Source organism: Salvelinus fontinalis, chromosome 10, assembly GCF_029448725.1.
Source record: "Salvelinus fontinalis isolate EN_2023a chromosome 10, ASM2944872v1, whole genome shotgun sequence".
Lineage (NCBI taxonomy): Eukaryota > Metazoa > Chordata > Actinopteri > Salmoniformes > Salmonidae > Salvelinus > Salvelinus fontinalis.
Window position 1 is genome coordinate 34916974 of NC_074674.1, and position 21917 is coordinate 34938890.

Consider the following 21917-nt stretch of genomic DNA (forward strand, 5'->3'; position numbering starts at 1 on the left):
AGGCTACCAACCACCCGTAAACCATGCCTCCCCTCTTTCTAGCCTCTTTCTATTAGCTTTTTATAAACACTTCATTTTATTAACTAAATTGTGTCCTGAAAAGTGCAAAGTAGGCAAGAGATAAAATACACAGTCCTGTTAACCTATTAGAGTTGCTGCAGTCCACACGTGTTATGGAACGAACAATGGCAGTATGAGACGATAGGTAGCCTATCAGTTAGAGTGTTGGGCCAGTGATCGAAAGGTTGCTAGTTTGCAATATCCTAGCTGACAAGGTGAAAAATCTATTGAGCTGCTCTTGGCCCTTTGAGCAACGCACTTAACCCAAATTGCTTCAGGTAGACCCTGGCTTTGACCCCACTGGGATATGTATAATACATATATGTGTGATATAGGAAAAACATAAGCAACCGCAAACATTTTCTTGAGCAAGTAACCAAAAGGTTGCTGGTTCAAATCCGGGTCCTGACAAGCTGACAAAAATCTGCCACTGTGCCCTTGAGCAAGGCATTCAACCCCAATTGCTCCAGGGGCGGTGGACAATGGGGACCCTGGCTGTGACCCCACTCTCTGTGGGTATCTCTGGGGGAGTTGGGTTAGACATTTCCACTACACAATTACGTGTAACAGGACAAATGTAAGCACCCCCCAAATTATTATTATCATCATCTTAGGTACATTTCTACTGTGGGGCCGTAATTGGATGACTTTTATTTTGATAGCGGATGCTGTTGAACCGGGACTGACCACAGGCACAACAGTCTCTTGCACTGACTCCCTGCATTTTACACACATGCACTCCCTCACACATAAGCACGAACACAACACACCACATGAATGCTGCAACTGGACACCTATTTATTTTACAACACTATGTCTATTTAATATTGCACAATCTATTACACAATTCCCCGGCACGTGTAAATATCTTACTTCAATTCGTTTGAGTGCCTTCTTGTATTATATTTTAGCTCCTTTTAATCCTATTTCTATCCATTGAGCTTACATTTTTTGTACTCTTTTATTCACTTAATTAGCCTACTATTCTACTGTTATTGCATTGTCAAGAGGTAAAGATGCAGGTAAGAATTTCGTTGCACTGTGTATTCCACATATATCATATATGATTAATTATCAATCTTGAACTTGAACTGTTGCTTTGGGTATAAATAGCAGGGGTTCCTGGGATAGCTCTTCAGTCTAGAGTTTGGTGCCATAGCTCTGCTGATGTTATTTCTCCTTATATTTAATTTGTCCCCTGAAGTTGAGTGGTTGCTCTAATTAAACCTTGATCTCTATCGGGTATTCGCAGAGTGCATTTACCCTGCCTGGGCTTATATCGGGTGGCAGCTGGCTGTTCTTTCAAGAATGAAAGCTAACAAACTACCACCACTGGTGATCTAGACGCTAGACTAGAGACTTGTGAAGGCTCTATAGCACAGGTGTCAAACTCATTCCACGGAGGGCCGAGTGTCTGCGGGTTTTCGCTCCACCCTTGTACTTGATTGATGAATTAACATCACTAATTAGTTAGGAACTCCCCACACCTGGTTGTCTAGGGCTTTATTGAAAGGAAAGACCAAAAACCTGCAGACACAAGGCCCTCCGTGGAATGAGTTTGACACCCCTGCTCTATAGAGTTAGATAGAGGACTTCAGATGGATAAAACCTATTCTGGCATGGACGTCGCCATTGAGGGCTTCAAGCATTTTAAAGTAGTCAACTGGGTGGGACTTCCTTTGGGTTAAGGCAGGATCACATGATTCCATCCGGGTCATGATTCCATCCGGGTCATCCGGGTCAGCCAATTAATTATACTAGCCAGCAAACACTAGGCACTCTTTCAGTTTATTTGCCAACTGAGTAGTAGAAAATTGACTACTTCGACAAGGAGACTCCCTCAATGGCGCTCCCCGTGCGCTCACAGACGCCCGAGTGGGACAAAAACAAACATGATATCTGTGTAATTCTCTATGTGAGGGTCCTGCATGAGAAAAATGTATTGACGAGAAACTGCCACGTGATGTCGCAAGTGTGCCTCTACACTTCATTACGGTGTGAGTTCATGCACTTAAATACTCGTCTTGGCAAGATTCAGTATATTAGTGTAGTTTACAAAGATGACATTCATTGTTTTACTGTTATTGTAACACAAAATAACTTCTTTGTATTTGTTTTATTCAAAATAATATTTTCATTATTTTCAACGCACTGATCCATTAAGATACATATGTATGACAGTTTGGATAGAGTAGACCTACTGTCTGACAAAAGTTATGAGAAAACAAAATCTAGGCTATGTCAGTAACTGATGGACAGGTACACAAAATACAGTCCAGTGCAAACAAGACTGTGTAAACATGAATAATCGGAGACTGGTTTGGTGTGTGTATCTATGGAGGAGCTGGTGTCTAGTTTGCTTATTTAAATCTTAAATCACCCAAGACTATGTATTGGCAATTTTATTTACACAACACAGAGAATGTAACGACTACTGTAAATCTTGTAAATCAAATATTACAAGTTGTAGGCTAATGAGTGAAACTTTTGGATTGGATTTCTTTTTGTTTCTCTAATCGATTTTAATAGTTGTAAAGTATTCTGTACTTGGTGAAATTACCTTTGTTCCTTCCAATTTGAAAACCATTATATGCCAAACAAAATATAATCACGTGAGAGACATGATGTTCAATAATTATTTCAATTTATTTGTGAACTGTTTGAAACGTAAAATCGTTTGTAACAGTTCGAGGAGCTGTGTCAACATTCATATATGTTTTTTTCTACGCAAATTGCCACCTGCGAGTTGGCGCTCTCATTGGTTGAAACCACAGTCAGATTCCAACACAACACTATCTGATTGAAAATCAGGGAGGGGAGCAAAAGAAAAGAGCAAAAAGTGCAATGTTTTACAGTGGTTTGGATTCTGAGTTTTGCGAAAGGATTTTAGGAAATATTTTTACTTCGACTTATTGGATATTGTTTTAATAAGTAAGCATTGCCAATATACAGTAATATACAGTAATATACAGTAATATGACAACTATCCTACCAAGCCTACTTGTTATAAACTAACGGTAAGTGCAACAAGTGCATGTTATTATAACGAATTTTTCCTGTAGCATAATTTATGTAAATGTCTATTGATAATTCGAATAAAGAAAATTACGATAGATTAATTTAGGTTATAAATACATTTATGCATTTTACAATTAGCCGATCCAAGTCAGTAATGTATTATTATTATTTTAAACATCACAAGCCTATCATCTGCTTTTTTTTCAGTCTTTTACAGCGTTATTTCATGAAAAGCCTACATACTTAAATAGGTAACTCAAATACTGATTGATCATTCTATTGTATTGGACTTGACAGCATATTTATTTGTGGCATATTCTGGGAATTAGTTGGTATGGGTTGGTTATTTTAACTGTACAATTCATGTAGGACAACAGTTTATTTAGCCTACATTTAAGACATCAGTGTTAGCATAAAGTCAAACAACCTACCTAAATATATAATAATTTATTTAGCCCATTGTTTCCCTCGCTCAAACTCACTCCTTCAAAAATGTTATATCAGCCCACCTAAACATTTTGAAAGTTCATAGACTCGTAAACTGCATTATAACATGTTAGGCCTAGGCCTCCATAATACCTCAAATATTTTGAGATGCCTATAAGCATTTGCCATAATTATTTTTTCCAACAGCGTTGTCATGCCACGATCCTTTTTGGTGAAAAACAAGAGGTGCACATCTTACAATGTGCACCAATCTCACGAAGATGAAGCCGAATCGAGGGACCCTGCATTTACAGGTTAGTTAGAATGCCAAGATTATCATGGAGACTCATCAATACTTTTACAAGTGTATTATGAGAAGTGTATAATGATTTGCCAGTTATTTCATGCATTGCCACAGTTTATAATTCATCAATTGACAATGACAAGTTTACATTTCCTTTATTCACACCCCTGTGCATTACAGACATCAGTATTTTTTCTATCTGCACCACTATAGGCTATTGCAAAAAAATGAAAAACAAATGACATTTATTTGACTTGAGGAAAGTGAAACCATAATGATGAGTTGCAGCATGCAGTGGGACTTTTATAAATGTATGTTAAACATCATCATAGAAAATAAATACAATTGAGGACAGAGGCAACACCTGTTGAACTATTAGACGAAGTATCGTCCAAAGCAACGGAAATATGCTCCGACTGTTATTGATGGTCAGATTTGTCAATGCGTTCACAATTCACTGAATTCTTTGAATTTATAGGAATTCGCCTATTGAACCTGAGCGGTTAGGGCTGGTTTCACGGATATGCAAAAGAGAAATTATTCTGAAGAATAGCCGTCAGAGTATGCACTGTACAGGTAACTGCCAAAATAAAGGAAACACAACATAAAGCGTTTTAATAGGGTGTTGGGCCACCACGAACCGCCAGAACAGCTTCAATGCGCCTTGATATAGATTGTGATACACGTGTCTGGATCTCTATTGGAGGGATGCGACACCATTCTTTCACGATAAATACCATCATTTTGTGTTTTGTTGGTGGTGGAAAACTATGTCTCAGGCACCACTTCAGAATCTCCCATAGTGTTCAATTAGCTTGAGATCTGGTGACACACACACACACACACACACACACACACACTTTAAACCCTTTGAGACCCCTGTTTCAAAATCACTTGCCGTGTCCGAATACCCATACTAGTGTACTATACTGAAGAAAAATATAAACGCAGCATGCAACATTTTCAAATGTTTTACTGAGTTACAGTTCATATAAGGAAATCAGTTCATTGAAATACATTTATTAGGCCCTAATCTATGGATTTCACATGACTGCAGCCATGGGTGGGCCTGGGAGGGCTTAGGTCCACCCACTTGACAGCCAGGCCCACCCACTGGGGAGCCAGGCCCCACCAATCAGAATGGGACCAACACTTTACATGCTGCGTTTATATTTTAGTTCAGTGTACATACTTAAACTGCATACTCATTTCGGTGTTTGATCTAATTTAATTCACTTGTCTTTTCCAACTCAACAGTTTGACAACAGCTGATAATCAGATAAATTGATGCACTGTACCAAAATAAACGAATGGCGGGAGTCAACGCAATCGTGCATTAGATGATGCATTGGGAATACTATTTTCTAAATTTCGCACACTATAAAAAAATTGTTTTTTTGCATACTATTTAGTACGCTAGTATGGGTATTAGGACATGACCACTGAGATGTCTTCTTCTAGCCATGATAGCCAACATAATGGGAAGCTGGGAATTTTTATACATGAACCTTAGCATAATGGGATGTTTTAATTGCTCAATTAACTCCGGAACCACAGCCACATCTGTGTGGAAGAACCTGCTTTTAATATACCTTCTATCCATCATTTACTCAAGTGTTTTCTTTATTTTCGCAGTTACCTGTACATTTATGTACATTTTCACAGATAAACCTTTCTCATATAAAAAAATATATTTTATTACTTTACTTTACTATATTTTACTACTTTAACTCTCCATTGTTGGAAAAGGGCTCCATACCTGTTGTATTCGGTCCATGTGACAAAAAACATTCTATTTGATTTGATCTTGTCAGAACCAAAGAGTCCAGAGTCTCCAGTCAGGCCTCAGTCACTGAGTCAGCCCACTCATCCTGACACCTATTCTTACATGAAAAATGAACAGGAGCCTGAACGGCCAGTCCCCTTTCACCCTGACCCAACAGGACACCCTGTTACCCCTGCTCCACCACCATACTACTTATCAGGTGAGAGACCCTCCAACTGGGCTGGGATATTGTGAAGAGACAAAAATCGTTGGGAATAGAATATAATAGAACCTTATTGGTCCTAAATGGGACAATATATGATTCAGGTTTTTTCAGAGGAAGTGTTCATTGAGTCAATTTTCTTATTACTTCTACCCTCAGAGGCTCACATGGCAGAGCTCCCTGCATACTACAAGCCCTCCTACACCTGGGACTCTGTACCTGCGCCCTATGACCTTTGTACGATGGGCTTCCTCCCCTCCCTCCTGCAGCACTCCAGGAGCCTATTTGGGGCTAAAGTCAGCCACAGCCCTGAGCCCCAGCAACCTCTGGACTGCAGCACACACTACTACCACACCTCGGGAACTTATCACTGCATCACCTGTGACAAGGTACATATGCAGGAGTGGTGTCATAGCTTTCTCTTTACACTGTGTAACTGACAATAACTAATGGGCCTATACAGAATTAGACTGCCAGAACACTTGTTTAAAAGACTACACATTGACATTGTGACTTCATGAAAAGCTCCTCCTAGCCCTGTCCTCCTCTGCCACGGCAGGTGTTCTCAACCCCTCATGGTTTGGAGGTGCATGTCAGACGCTCCCACAGCGGGACCAGACCATTCGGCTGCAGCATCTGCAGGAAAACCTTTGGCCATGCTGTCAGTCTGGAGCAACACATGAACGTTCACTCACAGGTACCCACAATGCACAGTGTCCTGTTGGAGATGGTTAAGGAGACAAGACAGACAACCAGAGATGTGTAATCTGGCACATTGTCCAAATTGACCTAAATTATGTGTATACTTCTATAGAAAAGTAGCCTAACGAAAATACTTTCATGACAATGATATTTGAGATGAGATGATAAATTAAGTACATGTTTCCTTAAACAAAGGAAAGAAGTTTTGAATGCAAGATGTGTGGAAAGACATTCAAGCGCTCTTCCACCCTCTCCACCCATCTACTCATCCACTCCGACACCAGGCCCTACCCCTGTCAGTACTGTGGAAAGAGGTTCCACCAGAAGTCGGACATGAAGAAACACACCTACATCCACACAGGTGAGGAGAGAAGAGCATCCACAGAGCACCAAAGTTAGGGTTCCAACCACTGATTTGATTGTATTGTAATTTCTCAGAAAACTAAAAAAAGCAACGTTAGTGATTGCCTCACACTGTAGTTCTCTGCTTTCTAGGTGCTGTTAACATGAATTGTTTCCTAGAGTAATATAACTGCTGATGAATCAGAAAAATAAACTTAAACAAATGTCCATCTGATTTGCATATCTGGTTTTCCTACTTTGCCAAGGCCTCTGTGAAATGAACTCTGTGCAGGTGGAATATGTCTCCAATGAATGTTTGACAAATCTTAACAATGGCACGATTCTTTCCTCCCAGTCACTGATACTGACTTTACAGCACAGATATACCTCATGCGTTACATGTTATCCGTTTTCATACTTTTTATACTTGTACAGCAAGAGCATCAATACAAAATGAAACTGTGATATTTGATTCTGATAGATTTGATAATGCCACTGTTTAAACATGTCTTTGTATGTGTCTATTTAGGTGAGAAGCCCCACAAATGCCAGGTGTGTGGCAAGGCATTTAGCCAGAGCTCCAACCTCATCACACACAGTCGTAAACACACAGGCTTTAAGCCCTTTGGCTGTGAGATCTGTGTCAAGGGCTTCCAACGCAAGGTGGACCTCCGCAGACACCATGAGAGCCAGCATGGCCTGAAGTGACGAGGTTGAGAACAATGGATAGAGAAGAAGAGGAAAGAGTAAAAACAAAACAACATAGCAAAGAAAGAGAAAGAACGACCAAACATGTCCCTTAGTGGTGAGCATCATGACACAAAATGGCCACTATGGACACAATCATTTTGTTTTACACATATCGTATTGAATCTTATCCTTCTTGTGAAAAGGCATTTTTAAGTCAATCAGACTTTAGACAAGGCAAATTATGAATATACTTTTTTCATAAAGTATTTGCTATCACTTAAGGAGGAGCAGCCCTTTGGAATAAAATCTAATTCAACTGAAATCCTTTGGGTGCATTATGTTGTATACTTATGACAGAGGCCTTTAAAGTCAAATGTGAAGAGAGATAGGTCTCATGATTTTGTTGCATAATGTATTTAAGAAAAAGCTTTATATGTACACAAAGAGTTTGTTTGCCATTCATACTATAGTAATAAATTAATCTTATGTCAAATAAAAGGAAGCAATGGTATGAATGAACAAATGCTCTCCAAATAATGGTGAGATTTTATTATAATCCTCGTAATCATTGTGGTTTGCGGAGAAAAGACAACTCACACTCCGCCCATATTTAACATAATCATGCATTCACTGTCATGTGACAAGTTGACAAACATTGTGAAGAAGAGGGGAAAAAACAGTCAAAAGGTCAAATACAAGCAGCATGTTAGCTTAGTAAGATGAGATGGCTCATGGTAAGCCTTTATGTGTGACCGTTTACTCATGGCGCAGGTTGCATGCAGACTGTCTTCCAACTGGCTCTGTAGCAGTCCTGTGCAAGGCTGAGCTCATGTTGTCTGGGGCTGAAATCTCTAGCATGACCAGTCAGAGATAATTCAAATCTATACCTGGAAAACCATGCAAATCTCAAGTCCTCCAGGCTTTCAAATGTCACACAGAGGAATGGACTGCCCACCAAAGAGCAGAGAGGGAGGATCAATCTCCCCAATCCTTCCAAAATCTCGTTCAAATATTTTTTATTGAACACACACAGGAATGGTGTATAGGTATGAAAGGTAGGTATACAATTTTTAACTAAACATAAAAGAGCAGACAGAAATAAAAAGATCCAGAGTTCTGGGTACAAAACAATTATTACAAAACAAGACATACAAAACAGGGACAGGTAGAAAGAAAGAGGGTGGGTGTCACCCCCCCCTTTATCCCTTCCCCTTATACCCCTCCCCGCTGCTCGGGTGGCGGTGCCAGCACGTGCTGCCCAAAGGTGGATTCAAATATTACAATGGAGAGTGCGTTAAAAAGTACAAATTCACAGCGCCGAATGGTCCAAGTAAGAGAGGAAAGGCTGCCAGATCTGATCAAATGTTAATAATTTATTGTTCAGAATATATCTAATCCTTTCTAAGTGTACAGTGTTTGCCAATTCGCTGAGCCATAATTTGGTAGTGGGCGCTTCCCTCTTTTTCCAGAACAACAAGATTAGTTTTTTTGCCGAAATGAGACTGTAAGAGATGAGTTGTTTTTGGGGGTTGGTTAGTCCGATTAGGGAATCAGACACTCCCAGGATTATCAGAAGCGGGTCTGGGTCAATTGAAGTCTCCAGAACTTCAGAGAGGATCCTAAAAATTCCACACCAGTAACCATGCAAGCTAGAGCATAGGGCAAAGCAGTGGAGAAGTGTACCCTGTGCAGCCTGACATTTATCACACAAAGGGGATGTATCAGGAAATATCCTATGCAGTTTGGTTTTGGAATAGTGTAATCTGTGTAATACCTTGAATTGTATGAGCCGATGTCTGGAGTTAATGGAGCAGGTGTGGATATACTCCAAGCTATCTTCCCAGTCTGCCATCGAAATGTCAGTCCCTAGTTCTTCCTCCCATTTTGCCTTAATGGCCTCTGTAGAGGGTGTGCTAACCGATTGAAAAGAGTCATATAAACGAGATATCAGTTTGTCTGAGGTGGGGGATGTTTTTATGCATCCGTCAAACATGGAAGGCTTAGCGTTCCCAAATGTTGGGAGGTGTTTCCTAACATAGTCTCTGATTTGTAGGTATCTGAAAAAGTTATTTCTGGGAAGATTATAAGTTTCCCTCAGCAACTCAAAGGAAGCAAAGGTCCCTTCTATATATAAATCCCCTATGGTACTTATCCCCAACTCTCCCCATTGCTCAAAGGTGTTATCAAGGTTGGAGGGGGCAAAGGAGGGGTTCCTGGCAACAGGGAGCATGAATGACATTGGTCTAAGCTCAAAGTGGGTTTTAATTTGCTTCCAGATTCGGACTGTGCTATGTATAATAGGATTGTTACGATAAAGTGACCTCTCCAGATTGACAGGCGACAAAATCACAGCACCAATAGAGAAGGGGTGACACTCCTCACGCTCCATACTAAGCCAGGTGGGTGACGGACGTGCCTCATCCAGCAAAAACGTAACCGCACGGAGGTTAGCGGCCCAATAATAAAATATAAAATTTGGGAGAGACAATCCTCCTTCCATCTTGGATTTGCAGAGGTGTTTTTTACCTATCCTGTGTGTTTTATAATCCCAGATGAAAGGATTGATAATTGAGTCCAGTTGTTTATGAAAGGATTTAGGTATGAATACTGGGATGTTCTGGTATAGGTAGAGCAGTTGTGGGAGGAAGACCATTTTAATGGCATTAATTCTTCCGAGCAGAGAAATTGGGAGAGTTCTCCAAAATTGTATGTTTGTTTTTAGTTTTTGCATCAGCGAGGGGAAATTCTCTTTAAATAGTAAGGAATATTGTTTGGTAACTACAATTCCTAGATAAGTTATCTTCAGAAAAATTTACCTAAGTGGAAGATTGTAATGGCGTTCCTCTCTTTCTTCATAAGAAGAGGAGGTGTAGTGATCGAGCCAAGGCGCAGCGGGTTGTGAATACATGATTATTTATTAAATAAACAAAACAGACCAAACTAAGACGAAAACGAACTATACTTGATATAACTAACAAAATAACAAAACGATGTAGACAGACCTGAACAAACGAACTTACAAATACACGAAGCACGCCGACACAGGAACAGACTACATAAACGCACGAACAAACCGAAACAATCCCGTATGGTGTAACATTGACACAGAAACAGGAGACAATCACCCACAAACAAACAGTGAGAACACCCTACCTAAATATGACTCTTAATTAGAGGAGAACGCAAAACACCTGCCTCTAATTAAGAGCCATACCAGGCAACCAAAACCAACATAGAAACAGATAACATAGACTGCCCACCCAAAACACATGCCCTGACCTAAACACATACAAAAACAACATAAAACAGGTCAGGACCGTTACAGAACCCCCCCCCCCCTCAAGGTGCGAACGCCGGGCGCACCAGCACAAAGTCCAGGGGAGGGTCTGGGTGGGCAGTTGACCACGGTGGTGGCTCCGGCTCTGGACGCTGTCCCCACACCACCATAGTCACCCAACGCTTCTGTCTACCCCTCCCAATGACCACCCTAAAACTCACATCCCCTAAATAAACGGCCAGCACCAGGAGAAGGGGCGGCACCGGGACAAGGGGCAGCACCGGGACAAGGGGCAGCACCGGGACAAGGGGCAGCACCAGGATAAGGGGCAGCACCAGGATAAAGACCAGCACCGGGACAAGGGGCAGCACCGGGACAAGGGGCAGCACCGGGACAAGGGGCAGCACCGGAACAAGGGGCAGCACCGGGACAAGGGGCAGCACCGGGACAAGGGGCAGCACCGGGACAAGGGGCAGCACCGGGACAAGGGGCAACACCGGGACAAGGGGCAGGTCCCGGCTGATATACTCTGGCAGATCCTGGCTGAGGGACTCTGGCAGGTCTATGCAGGCTGACGGCTCTCGACGCTCATGGCAGGCTGACGGCTCTCGACGCTCATGGCAGGCTGACAGCTCTCGACGCTCATGGCAGGCTGACGGCTCTCGACGCTCATGGCAGGCTGACGGCTCTCGACGCTCATGGCAGGCTGACGGCTCTCGACGCTCATGGCAGGCTGACGGCTCTCGACCCTCATGGCAGGCTGACGGCTCTCGACGCTCATGGCAGGCTGACGGCTCTCGACGCTCATGGCAGGCTGACGGCTCTCGACGCTCATGGCGGGCTGACGGCTCTCGACGCTCATGGCGGGCTGACGGCTCTCGACGCTCATGGCTCTCTGACGGCTCTGGCTGCTCATGGCTCGCTGGCGGCTCTGGCAGATCCTGTCTGGTTGGCGGCTCTGGCAGATCCTGTCTGGTTGGCGGCTCTGGCAGATCCTGTCTGGTTGGCGGCTCTGGCAGATCCTGTCTGGTTGGCGGCTCTGGCAGATCCTGTCTGGTTGGCGGCTCTGGCAGATCCTGTCTGGCGGACGGCTCTAGCGGCTCCTGTCTGGCGGACGGCTCTAGCGGCTCCTGTCTGGCGGACGGCTCTGTAGGCTCATGGCAGACGGGCGGCTTTGCAGGCTCATGGCAGACGGGCGGCTTTGCAGGCTCATGGCAGATGGATGGCTCAGACGGCGCTGGGGAGACGGATGGCTCAGATGGCGCTGGGGAGACGGATGGCTCAGATGGCGCTGGGGAGACGGATGGCTCAGATGGTGCTGGGGAGACGGATGACTCTGGCCGGATACGGCGCACTGTAGACCTGGGGCGTGGTGCCGGAACTGGAGGCACCGTGCTAAGGATAAGCACCTTCCTACTAGTGCGGGGAGCAGGGACAGGGCACACTGTATTCTCAAAGCCCACTCTATACCTGATGCGAGGTACCGGCACTGGTGACACCGGGCTGAGGACAAGCACATCAGGATTAGTAGGGGGAGAAGATACAGTGTGTTCAGGGCTCTGGAGACGCACAGGAGGCTTTGTGCGTGGTGCCGGAACTGGAGGCACCGAACTGGATACACGCACTACAGAGAGAGTGCGTGGAGGAGGAACTGGGCTCAGGAGACGCACTGGTAGCCTAGTGCATAGTGTAGGCACTGTAGGTACTAGGCTGGGGCGGGGAGGTGGCGCCGGAAATACCGGACCGTGGAGGCGTACTGGCACTCTTGAGCATTGAGCCTGCCCAACCTTACCTGGTTGAATGCTCCCGGTCGCCCGACCAGTGCGGGGAGGTGGAATAACCCGCACCGGCCTATGTAGGCGAACCGGGGAAACCATGCGTAAGGCCGGTGCCATGTATGCCGGCCCGAGGAGACGCACTGGAGACCAGACGCGTTGAGCCGGCCTCATGACACCTGGCTCAATACCCAATCTAGCCCTACCAGTGCGGGGAGGTGGAATAACCCGCACTGGGCTATGCACTCGTACAGGAGACACCGTGCGCTCTACTGCGTAACACGGCGCCTGCCCGTACTCCCGCTCTCCACGGTAAGCCTGGGAAGTGGGCGCAGGTCTCCTACCTGCCCTAGGCCCACTACCTCTTAGCCCCCTCCCAAGAAATTTTTGGGAATTACTTACGGGCTTTTTGGGCTTCCGTGCCAGACGCGTTCCCTCATAGCTCCGGTTCCTCTCTCCGGTAGCCTCTGCTCTCCTCAGTGCCTCCAGCTGTTCCCATGGGAGGCGATCCCTACCAGCCAGGATCTCCTCCCATGTGTAGCAACCCTTTCCGTCCAATATATCGTCCCATGTCCATTGCTCCTTCTTTTCCTGTCCCTTACTCCATTTACTCCGCTGCTTGGCTCTAGAATGGTGGGTGATTCTGTAACGGCGTTCCTCTCTCTCTTCATAAGAAGAGGAGGTGTAGTGATCGAGCCAAGGCGCAGCGGGTTGTGAATACATGATTATTTATTAAATGAACAAAACAGACCAAACTAAGACGAAAACGAACTATACTTGATATAACTAACAAAATAACAAAACGATGTAGACAGACCTGAACAAACAAACTTACAAATACACGAAGCACGCCGACACAGGAACAGACTACATAAACGCACGAACAAACCGAAACAATCCCGTATGGTGTAACATTGACACAGAAACAGGAGACAATCACCCACAAACAAACAGTGAGAACACCCTACCTAAATATGACTCTTAATTAGAGGAGAACGCAAAACACCTGCCTCTAATTAAGAGCCATACCAGGCAACCAAAACCAACATAGAAACAGATAACATAGACTGCCCACCCAAAACACATGCCCTGACCTAAACACATACAAAAACAACATAAAACAGGTCAGGACCGTTACAAAGATGTTCTAGCCAGGAGGTGTTTTGTAACCGAATGGGCATTAATTCACTCTTGTTCCAATTTATTCTGTATCCCGAGAAGGTACCAAACAAATTAATCACATCAAGAATAGCTGGAATACTAGCTTGGGGTTCTGTTACATAGAGGAGAATGTCATCTGCGTATAGGGAAATCTTATTTAGAATATCTTTAGTATTATAGCCGTGTATTGCTGCATCAGATCTAATCGTCTGAGCGAGAGGTTCAATGATTAGGGCGAAGAGCATAGGCGACAGCGCACAACCCTGCCTTGTCCCTCTGTAGAGGTTAAATCGGGGCGACAATGATTGGTTAGTGAGTATTCTCGCACAGGGGTTCCTATATAAAAGCTGGATCCAATTTATGAACCCATCTCCAATATTACATTTCTGTAGGACTTTGAATAGATAGGACCACTCAACTTGGTCAAAAGCCTTCTCGGCGTCAAGAGATATAACGGCAAGGTCCATGTTTGGTAACCTCTGAGAATACATAATGTTGAAGAGGCGCCTGAGATTGAAGAATGAGTTTCTGTTCGGGATAAAGCCGGTCTGGCCCGAATGGACCAGTTTGCCAATTAAAGTGCTAAGCCTGTTAGCCAGGGTTTTTGCTAAAATCTTTTGGTCTGTATTGAGGAGGGATATTGGTCTGTACGACCCTACCTCTTCCGGATCGTTACCCTTCTTATGTATAACTGTAATGAATGCTTCATCCAAAGTAGATGGGAGAGCTCCATCCTCTCTGGACTGAACCAACATTTTGTGCAGGTAGGGAGAGAGCATGTTGCTGAATGTTTTATAGAATTCACCCGGGTATCCATCTGGGCCCGGGGTCTTGCCACTCTTTAGAGTTTTGATTGTTTCTCGAATTTCTTCAAGAGATATTTCCTTATTCAGGAAGTTAGAATCTTCCTGGTTCAGGGCAGGAAGATTACAGTCATCCAAAAAGTTTTGCATAATTAAGGGGTTAGAATCGGCTTTAGATGTATATAGAGTCTCATAAAACTGACGGAATCTGTCATTGATGTCTTTGGGGGAAGAGAGTAATTCCCCAGATGCAGACTTAACTTTGTCAATCATTCGGTCACTCACAATTTTTCGAAGTTGTCTGGCGAGTAATTTGTGTGGTTTGTCACCAAACTCAAAATATTTTTGCTTGGCGTAGAGAAAAGATTTAGCAATTTTAGCTGAGAGAGTCTGATTATATTCAAATTTTAAAGAGGTAATTTTTTTATGTTTCTCCATAGATGGATGTCAAGCATTCTCCCTATCCAGTAAGTGAATTTGTCCCTCCAGTTCTACCAATTTTCCCTTGTTTTGCCTACTCCTGGCAGTCTGATAGGAGATGATACAGCCTCTCAAATAAGCCTTGAGTGTTTCCCACAGTAATGCTGGGGAAGTCTCTGTGTTGTCATTGGTATCAAAGAAAAATGTTATTTGGTCTTTAAGATGTTCACAGAATGTTGGTTCTGTGAGGAGCTGAGGATTTAACCTCCAGACCCTCTCGTTTGGTACCATGTCACCCAATCTCAGGGAGAAGGTGAGTGGACTGTGGTCCGAGATTATAATATCATGATACTTCACATTACAGGTATAGGGTAGTAGTTTAGCATCAACCAAAAAGTAGTCAATTCGAGTATAAACATTGTGAACATGAGAGTGAAAGGAGTATTCCCTGCCCGTAGGGTTAGTGATCCTCCATATATCAAATAAGTTAGAATTCTTTATGTAGGTATTCAAGAATTCACTTGAATAGGAGGTGGGGGTTCGCCGGGTAGAGGATCTGTCCAAATATTGGTCTAGCACGCAGTTAAGGTCCCCTCCAATGATCAGGTTAGTATGGGAGATATCTGGAATCAGGGCAAGGACTCTTTTGAAAAAAGAGGGGTTATCAATGTTTGGCCCATAGATATTTAGTAGAGTTACAGAAGTAGAGTGGATCTCTCCTATTACGATCACATAACGATCCTCTTTATCCACAATAGTGGTTTTATGTAGAAAGGGAATTCCTTTCCGTACCAGAATCGCTGTGCCTCTCGTTTTGGCAGAGAAGTTAGAGTGATACACTTGCCCCACCCACCTACATTTAAGTCTGCTGTGAGCATTATTTTTCAGATGGGTTTCTTGCAAAAATATAATATCAGACGAGAGTGCTTTCAAGTGGGCTAGGACCTTGCCTCTCTTAATTGGTTCGTTTAAGCCCCTGACATTCCAGGAAGTGAATGTGAGCCCCGCCCCCCTCTCATTTGTAGTTCCTATGGTGGCCTGCATAACTTGTAACTCAATAAAAAGGTAAGAAAGCGCACCAAACCATCACGATCAGCATATGTAGCAGCTACACCCGAGCAGTATCCAACCAGCCCCTCCCCCCCTGCAAGCCCCTTTACTTCCCACCCTGTTCCCCTACTTTCCCCACTATTTACCCCCCCGCCCAACCCACCTTTAACAGGCATACACAAATAGGAGAGAAAATAAAATTAAAATAAAAATAATAAACACATTGTCTGGCCGATGCCAAAAAAGCACGGCGCGACCTCGAACAAGAGGTGAAACAGAAATAAAATCCCAACTGTACGTTCACCTCTCACTATCCTAGAACTTCTACTAACATATGAACTGAGGAGGCTCCCGCGAATAAAGTGTCCAATTAGCATCTAATAAACCTAAAGAGAATAAGTTTCAACCTAAACATATTGCGCACTTAAGCGTCATCTTGGGTCTATCTATCCCTGAGATAAGCAAGATATAGCATCACAAGATTATTTTGCTAAGCACTGCCGGTCTAAACATGAACCATCAGCAACCAACTTAGACAGCCGTACATTTACATATTGTGGGTTAGATCGGAAACAAGAATTTTTCTAAATTAAACGTATCCCCCAGTCAGAAAATAAATAAATAAAAAGGTTATATACATGTATACATACACACACATACTTACCCATATACATATATATATATATATATACATATACATACATACATACATATACACACATATATATACATATATACATACATACACATACACACACACACATACATACATACAAACACATACACACACATCCCCCAAAAATACATATAAAGGTATATATTTAAAAATATACATATATACATATACACACACACACACCCATACATATCTACATATGCGCATATACACATACATACCCATACATACAGAAACATTCATGCCCCAGAGTAATAATCTACACTAATTTAAAATATACACATACATAATAGTAACATGCTAAGAGAAAATAATTATAAAGTACAAATAATAATTATATGTACGCACACCTACCTAGACACTACAGAGGGCTGGTAGGGATCTAATCGGGAGAGCGGCCCTCGGCTATATCAAAGGCAGAACGGCACAAAACATCCACCTGCTATCCAGGTGTCTGTCTGCCCCTTCCCCACCATCACCCCCAGTCCCCTGCAAGCTTTAAATAAATGGTATTGTAATAACAATAAATGTAAGAATTAAAAAATAAATAACGAAACAAAAAAAAATGGGGGGAATATAAGTATATTCATCCGAAAGTGTCAATGATCAAACCTGGAAGGCATCCTAAATAGGCATCGCTCTGAACACAGCCAGAATGAAAGTGACTTTAATTGAGAGCCAAGACCGCCCTCCACAGCATCTTACATGTTCGGTAGCCCTTGTTGAGACCGTTCAATACGGTTTCACCCGTTATGGTTTAGTATGGATTCAATTCCATGAGCAGACCCTAACACACAATGACAAGGCACTCTAACCTGTACGGGGGATTGGCGTATGTTCCCGGATAAACTTCTCTGCGTCCAAAACCGAGGAGAGCCACATCTTCTCACCAGAGGGCGGGGTAATTCTTAGTCTTGCAGGGAAGAGCAAGGCTGGGCGAAGATGGAGTTTGTAGAGTTTGGCCATGACATCTCTGTAGCCGCCACGGTCCTTTGCCACATCGGGCGCATAATCATCATAGACACGGAAGGGGTGCCCTTTATGTAACAGGTTGCCCCTCATTCGGGCCTCGCGCAGGATAAGATCCTTGGTCTTGAAACTGTGACAACAGATGATTACTGGGCGAGGGCGTTGACCCGGTCCAGGCACTGGGACAGGGGCGCGATGTGCACGGTCCAGCTGGGGGTCCGAAGCCAAAACGTCCAATCCCATTGCATCCTTCAATAGCTTGGCGAAGAAGTCGGTGGGGAGAGAGCCCGCCTCTACCCCCTCTGCCAGACCAACAACGCGAAGGTTATTACGTCTGGAACGGCCCTCCAGGTCGACCACTTTCACAGAAAGCCTCTGCACAGTACCCTGTAGTGACGAGCACAGCTTCTCTAACTCGTCGATCCTACCAGCGCTGAATTCAGAAGCCCTCTCAAGGTCCACAATACTCTGGCCCTGCGAAGCGACCGCTCGAATGGTGCCCTCGATTTTGGTGTCCAGTTCAGCAATAGTAGCCTTAAGATCCTCAGCTAAAGCAACACGTAGTTCTCCCAAAGCCTGGGTAAGTTCTTTAAGTGTCACGTTGTTGCCTGTGCCTTCCGCCATGTCTGTCTCGTTGTTTGGTGTGGAGTAGGCCTCCGATGTGGATTTATTGTCCTTTGGTCGCTTATTACTCAGCATTTTTACACAGAAAGTTACGATGTTGTATTAGAAAGAAACGTTTGTTGTAAAAAGTATCATAAAGTAGGTTAAGTTAGATTATTTCGCAAAAGAGTTGCAGGAGCCTCTCACACGCAGCCGTTCACTCCAACATGCTAGCTACGCCCCCCAATCCTTCCAAAATCTCAATCACTAATATACAAACTGCTTAGGCCTTCCCCATGTATGATGCAGTTCTTCACACCCGTAAGCAAAGGTCTGCACATTCAGCTTCATCTCTAGTTAGTCACACTGTTGGTCTTCAAGTGGGAAGAAGAAGTGTATTCCCTCTTTATTATGATATTGGATATACTGTATGACAACAGACAGAGCATGGAGTACTCAAACAGCCTGTCCCCATATCAAATCAAATGTATTTATATAGCCCTTCTTACATCAGCTGATATTTCAAAGTGCTGTACAGAAACCCAGCCTAAAACCCCAAACAGCAAGCAATGCAGATGTAGAAGCACGGTGGCTAGGAAAAACTCCCTAGAAAGGCCAAAACCTAGGAAGAAACCTAGAGAGGAACCAGGCTATGAGGGGTGGCCAGTCCTCTTCTGGCTGTGCCGCGTGGAGATTATAACAGAACATGGCCAAGATGTTCAAATGTTCATAAATGACCAGCATTGTCAAATAATAATAATCACAGTAGTTGTCTCACAGTAGTTGTCGAGGGTGCAACAAGTCAGCACTTCAGGAGTAAATGTCAGTTGGCTTTCATAGCCGATCATTGAGACTATCTCTACTGCTCCTGCTGTCTCTAGAGAGTTGAAAACAACAGGTCTGAGACAGGTAGCACGTCCGGTGAACAGGTCAGGGTTCCATAGCCGCAGGCAGAACAGTTGAAACTGGAACAGCAGCACGGCCAGATGGACTGGGGACAGCAAGGAGTCATCATGCCAGGTAGTCCTGAGGCATGGTCCTAGGGCTCAGTTCCTCCGAGAGAGAGAAAGAAAGAAAGAAAGAGAGAATTAGAGAGAGCATACTTAGGTTCACACAGGACACCGGATAAGACAGAAGAAATACTCCAGATATAACAGACTGACCCTAGCCCCCCGACACATAAACTACTGCAGCATAAATACTGGAGGCTGAGACAGGAGGGGTCAGGGGACACTGTGGCCCCATCCGATGATACCCCCGGACAGGGCCAAACAGGCAGGATATAACCCCACCCACTTTGCCAAAGCACAGCCCCCACACCACTAGAGAGATATCTTCAACTACCAATTTACCATCCTGAGACAACCCAGACAGGAAGACCACGTCAGCGACTCAACCCACTCAAGTGATGCACCCCTCCTAGGGACGGCATGGAAGAGCACCAGTAAGCCAGTGACTCAGCTGCTGTAATAGGGTTAGAGGCAGAGAATCCTAGTGGAGAGAGGGGAACTGGTCAGACAGAGACAGCAAGGGCGGTTTGTTGCTCCAGAGCCTTTCCATTCACCTTCACACTCCTGGGCCAGACTACACTCAATCATAGGACCTACTGAAGAGATGAGTCTTCAATAAAGACTTAAAGGTTGAGACCGAGTCTGCATCTCTCACATGGGTAGGCAGACATTCCATAAAAATGGAGCTCTATAGGAGAAAGCACTGCCTCCAGCTGTTTGCTTAGAAATTCTAGGGACAATTAGGAGGCCTGCGTCTTGTGACCGTAGCGTACGTGTAGGTATGTACGGCAGGACCAAATCGGAAAGATAGGTAGGATCAAGCCCATGTAATGCTTTGTAGGTTAGCAGTAAAACCTTGAAATCAGCCCTTGCCTTAACAGGAAGCCAGTGTAGGGAGGCTAGCACTGGAGTAATATGATCACATTTTTTGGTTCTTGTCAGGATTCTAGAAGCTGTACTTAGCACAAACTGAAGTTTATTTAGTGGTTATCCGGGTAGCCGGAAAGTAGAGCATTGCAGTAGTCTAACCTAGAAGTAACAAAAGCATGGAATAATTTTTCTGCATCATTTTTGGACAGAACATTTCTGATTTTTGCAATGTTACGTAGATGGAAAAAAGCTGTCCTTGAAACAGTCTTGATATGTTCGTCAAAAGAGAGATCATGGTCCAGAGTAACGCAGAGGTCCTTCACAGTTTTATTTGACACGACTGTACAACCATCAAGATTAATTGTCAGATTCAACAGAAGATCTCTTTGTTTCTTGGGACCTAGAACAAGCATCTCTGTTTTGTCCGAGTTTAAAAGTAGAAAGTTTGCAACCATCCACTTCCTTATGTCTGAAACACAGGCATCTAGCGAGGGCAATTTTGGGGCTTCACCATGTGTAACAGTATAACTTTCGTCCGTCCCCTCGCCCCGGGCTCGAACCAGGGACCCTCTGCACACATAGACAACTGACACCCACGAAGCATCGCTACCCATCGCGCCACAAAAGCCACGGCTCTTGCAGAGCAAGGTGAACATCTACTTCAGGTCTCAGAGCGAGTGACATCACCGATTGAAACGCTATTAGCGCACACCACCGCTAACTAGCTAGCCATTTCACATCGGTTACACATGTTTCATTGAAATGTACAGCTGTGTGTCATCCGCATAGCAGTGAAAGTTAACATTATGTTTTCGAATGACATGCCCAAGAGGTAAAATGTATAGTGAAAACAATAGTGGTCCTAAAACGGAACCTTGAGGAACACCAACATTTACAGTTGATTTGTCAGAGGACAAACCATTCACAGAGACAAATTGATATCTTTCCGACAGATAAGATCTAAACCAGGCCAGAACTTGTCCGTGTAGACCAATTTGGGTTTCCAATCTCTCCAAAAGAATGTGGTGATTGATGGTAACAAAAGCAGCACTAAGGTCTAGGAGCACGAGGACAGATGCAGAGCCTCAGTCTGACGCCATTAAAAGGTCATTTACCACCTTCACAAGTGCAGTCTCAGTGTAATGATGGGGTCTAAAACCAAACTGAAGCATTTCGTATACATTGTTTGTCTTCAGGAAGGCAGTGAGTTGCTGCGCAACTTTTGAGAGGAGATTGGGAGATTCGATATAGGCCGATAGTTTTTTATATAAATTTAATGGGTCAAGGTTTGGCTTTTTCAAGAGAGGCTTTATTACTGCCACTTTTAGTGAGTTTGGTACACATCCGGTGGATAGAGAGTCGTTTATTATGTTCAACATAGAAGGGCCAAGCACAGGAAGCAGCTCTTTCAGTAGTTTAGTTGGAATAGGGTCCAGTATGCAGCTTGAAGGTTTAGAGGCCATGATTATTTTCATCATTGTGTCAAGAGATATAGTACTAAAACACTTGAGTGTCTCCCTTGATCCTAGGTCCTGGCAGAGTTGTGCAGACTCAAGACAACTGAGCTTTGGAGGAATACGCAGATTTAAAGAGGAGTCCATAATTTGCTTTCTAATGATCATGATCTTTTCCTCAAAGAAGTTCATGAATGTATTACTGCTGAAGTGAAAGCCATCCGGAATGCTGCTTTTTAGTTAGCTTTGCGACTATCAAAAATAAATTTCAGATTGTTCTTATGTTCTTATTTTCCTCAATTAGGTTGGAAAAATAGGA

At 43.8% G+C, this 21917-nt stretch overlaps 1 protein-coding gene across 2 annotated transcripts; it reads left to right on the plus strand.

Moving 5' to 3' along the window:
- Positions 1-2897: 2897 nt before the first annotated feature.
- On the plus strand, positions 2898-7979 carry LOC129863236 (zinc finger protein Gfi-1b-like). 2 transcript variants are annotated; one of them, XM_055935146.1, is made up of 8 exons: positions 2898-3077; positions 3286-3329; positions 3712-3818; positions 5623-5793; positions 5956-6185; positions 6356-6493; positions 6694-6859; positions 7370-7979. In XM_055935146.1, the coding sequence occupies exons 3-8, from the start codon at positions 3719-3721 to the stop codon at positions 7546-7548; spliced, it is 984 nt and encodes a 327-aa protein (XP_055791121.1). In that variant the 5' UTR covers positions 2898-3077; positions 3286-3329; positions 3712-3718; the 3' UTR covers positions 7549-7979. The 2 variants fall into 2 exon arrangements, with proteins under 2 accessions (XP_055791121.1, XP_055791122.1); XM_055935147.1 differs by lacking the exon at positions 3286-3329.
- Positions 7980-21917: the final 13938 nt, after the last annotated feature.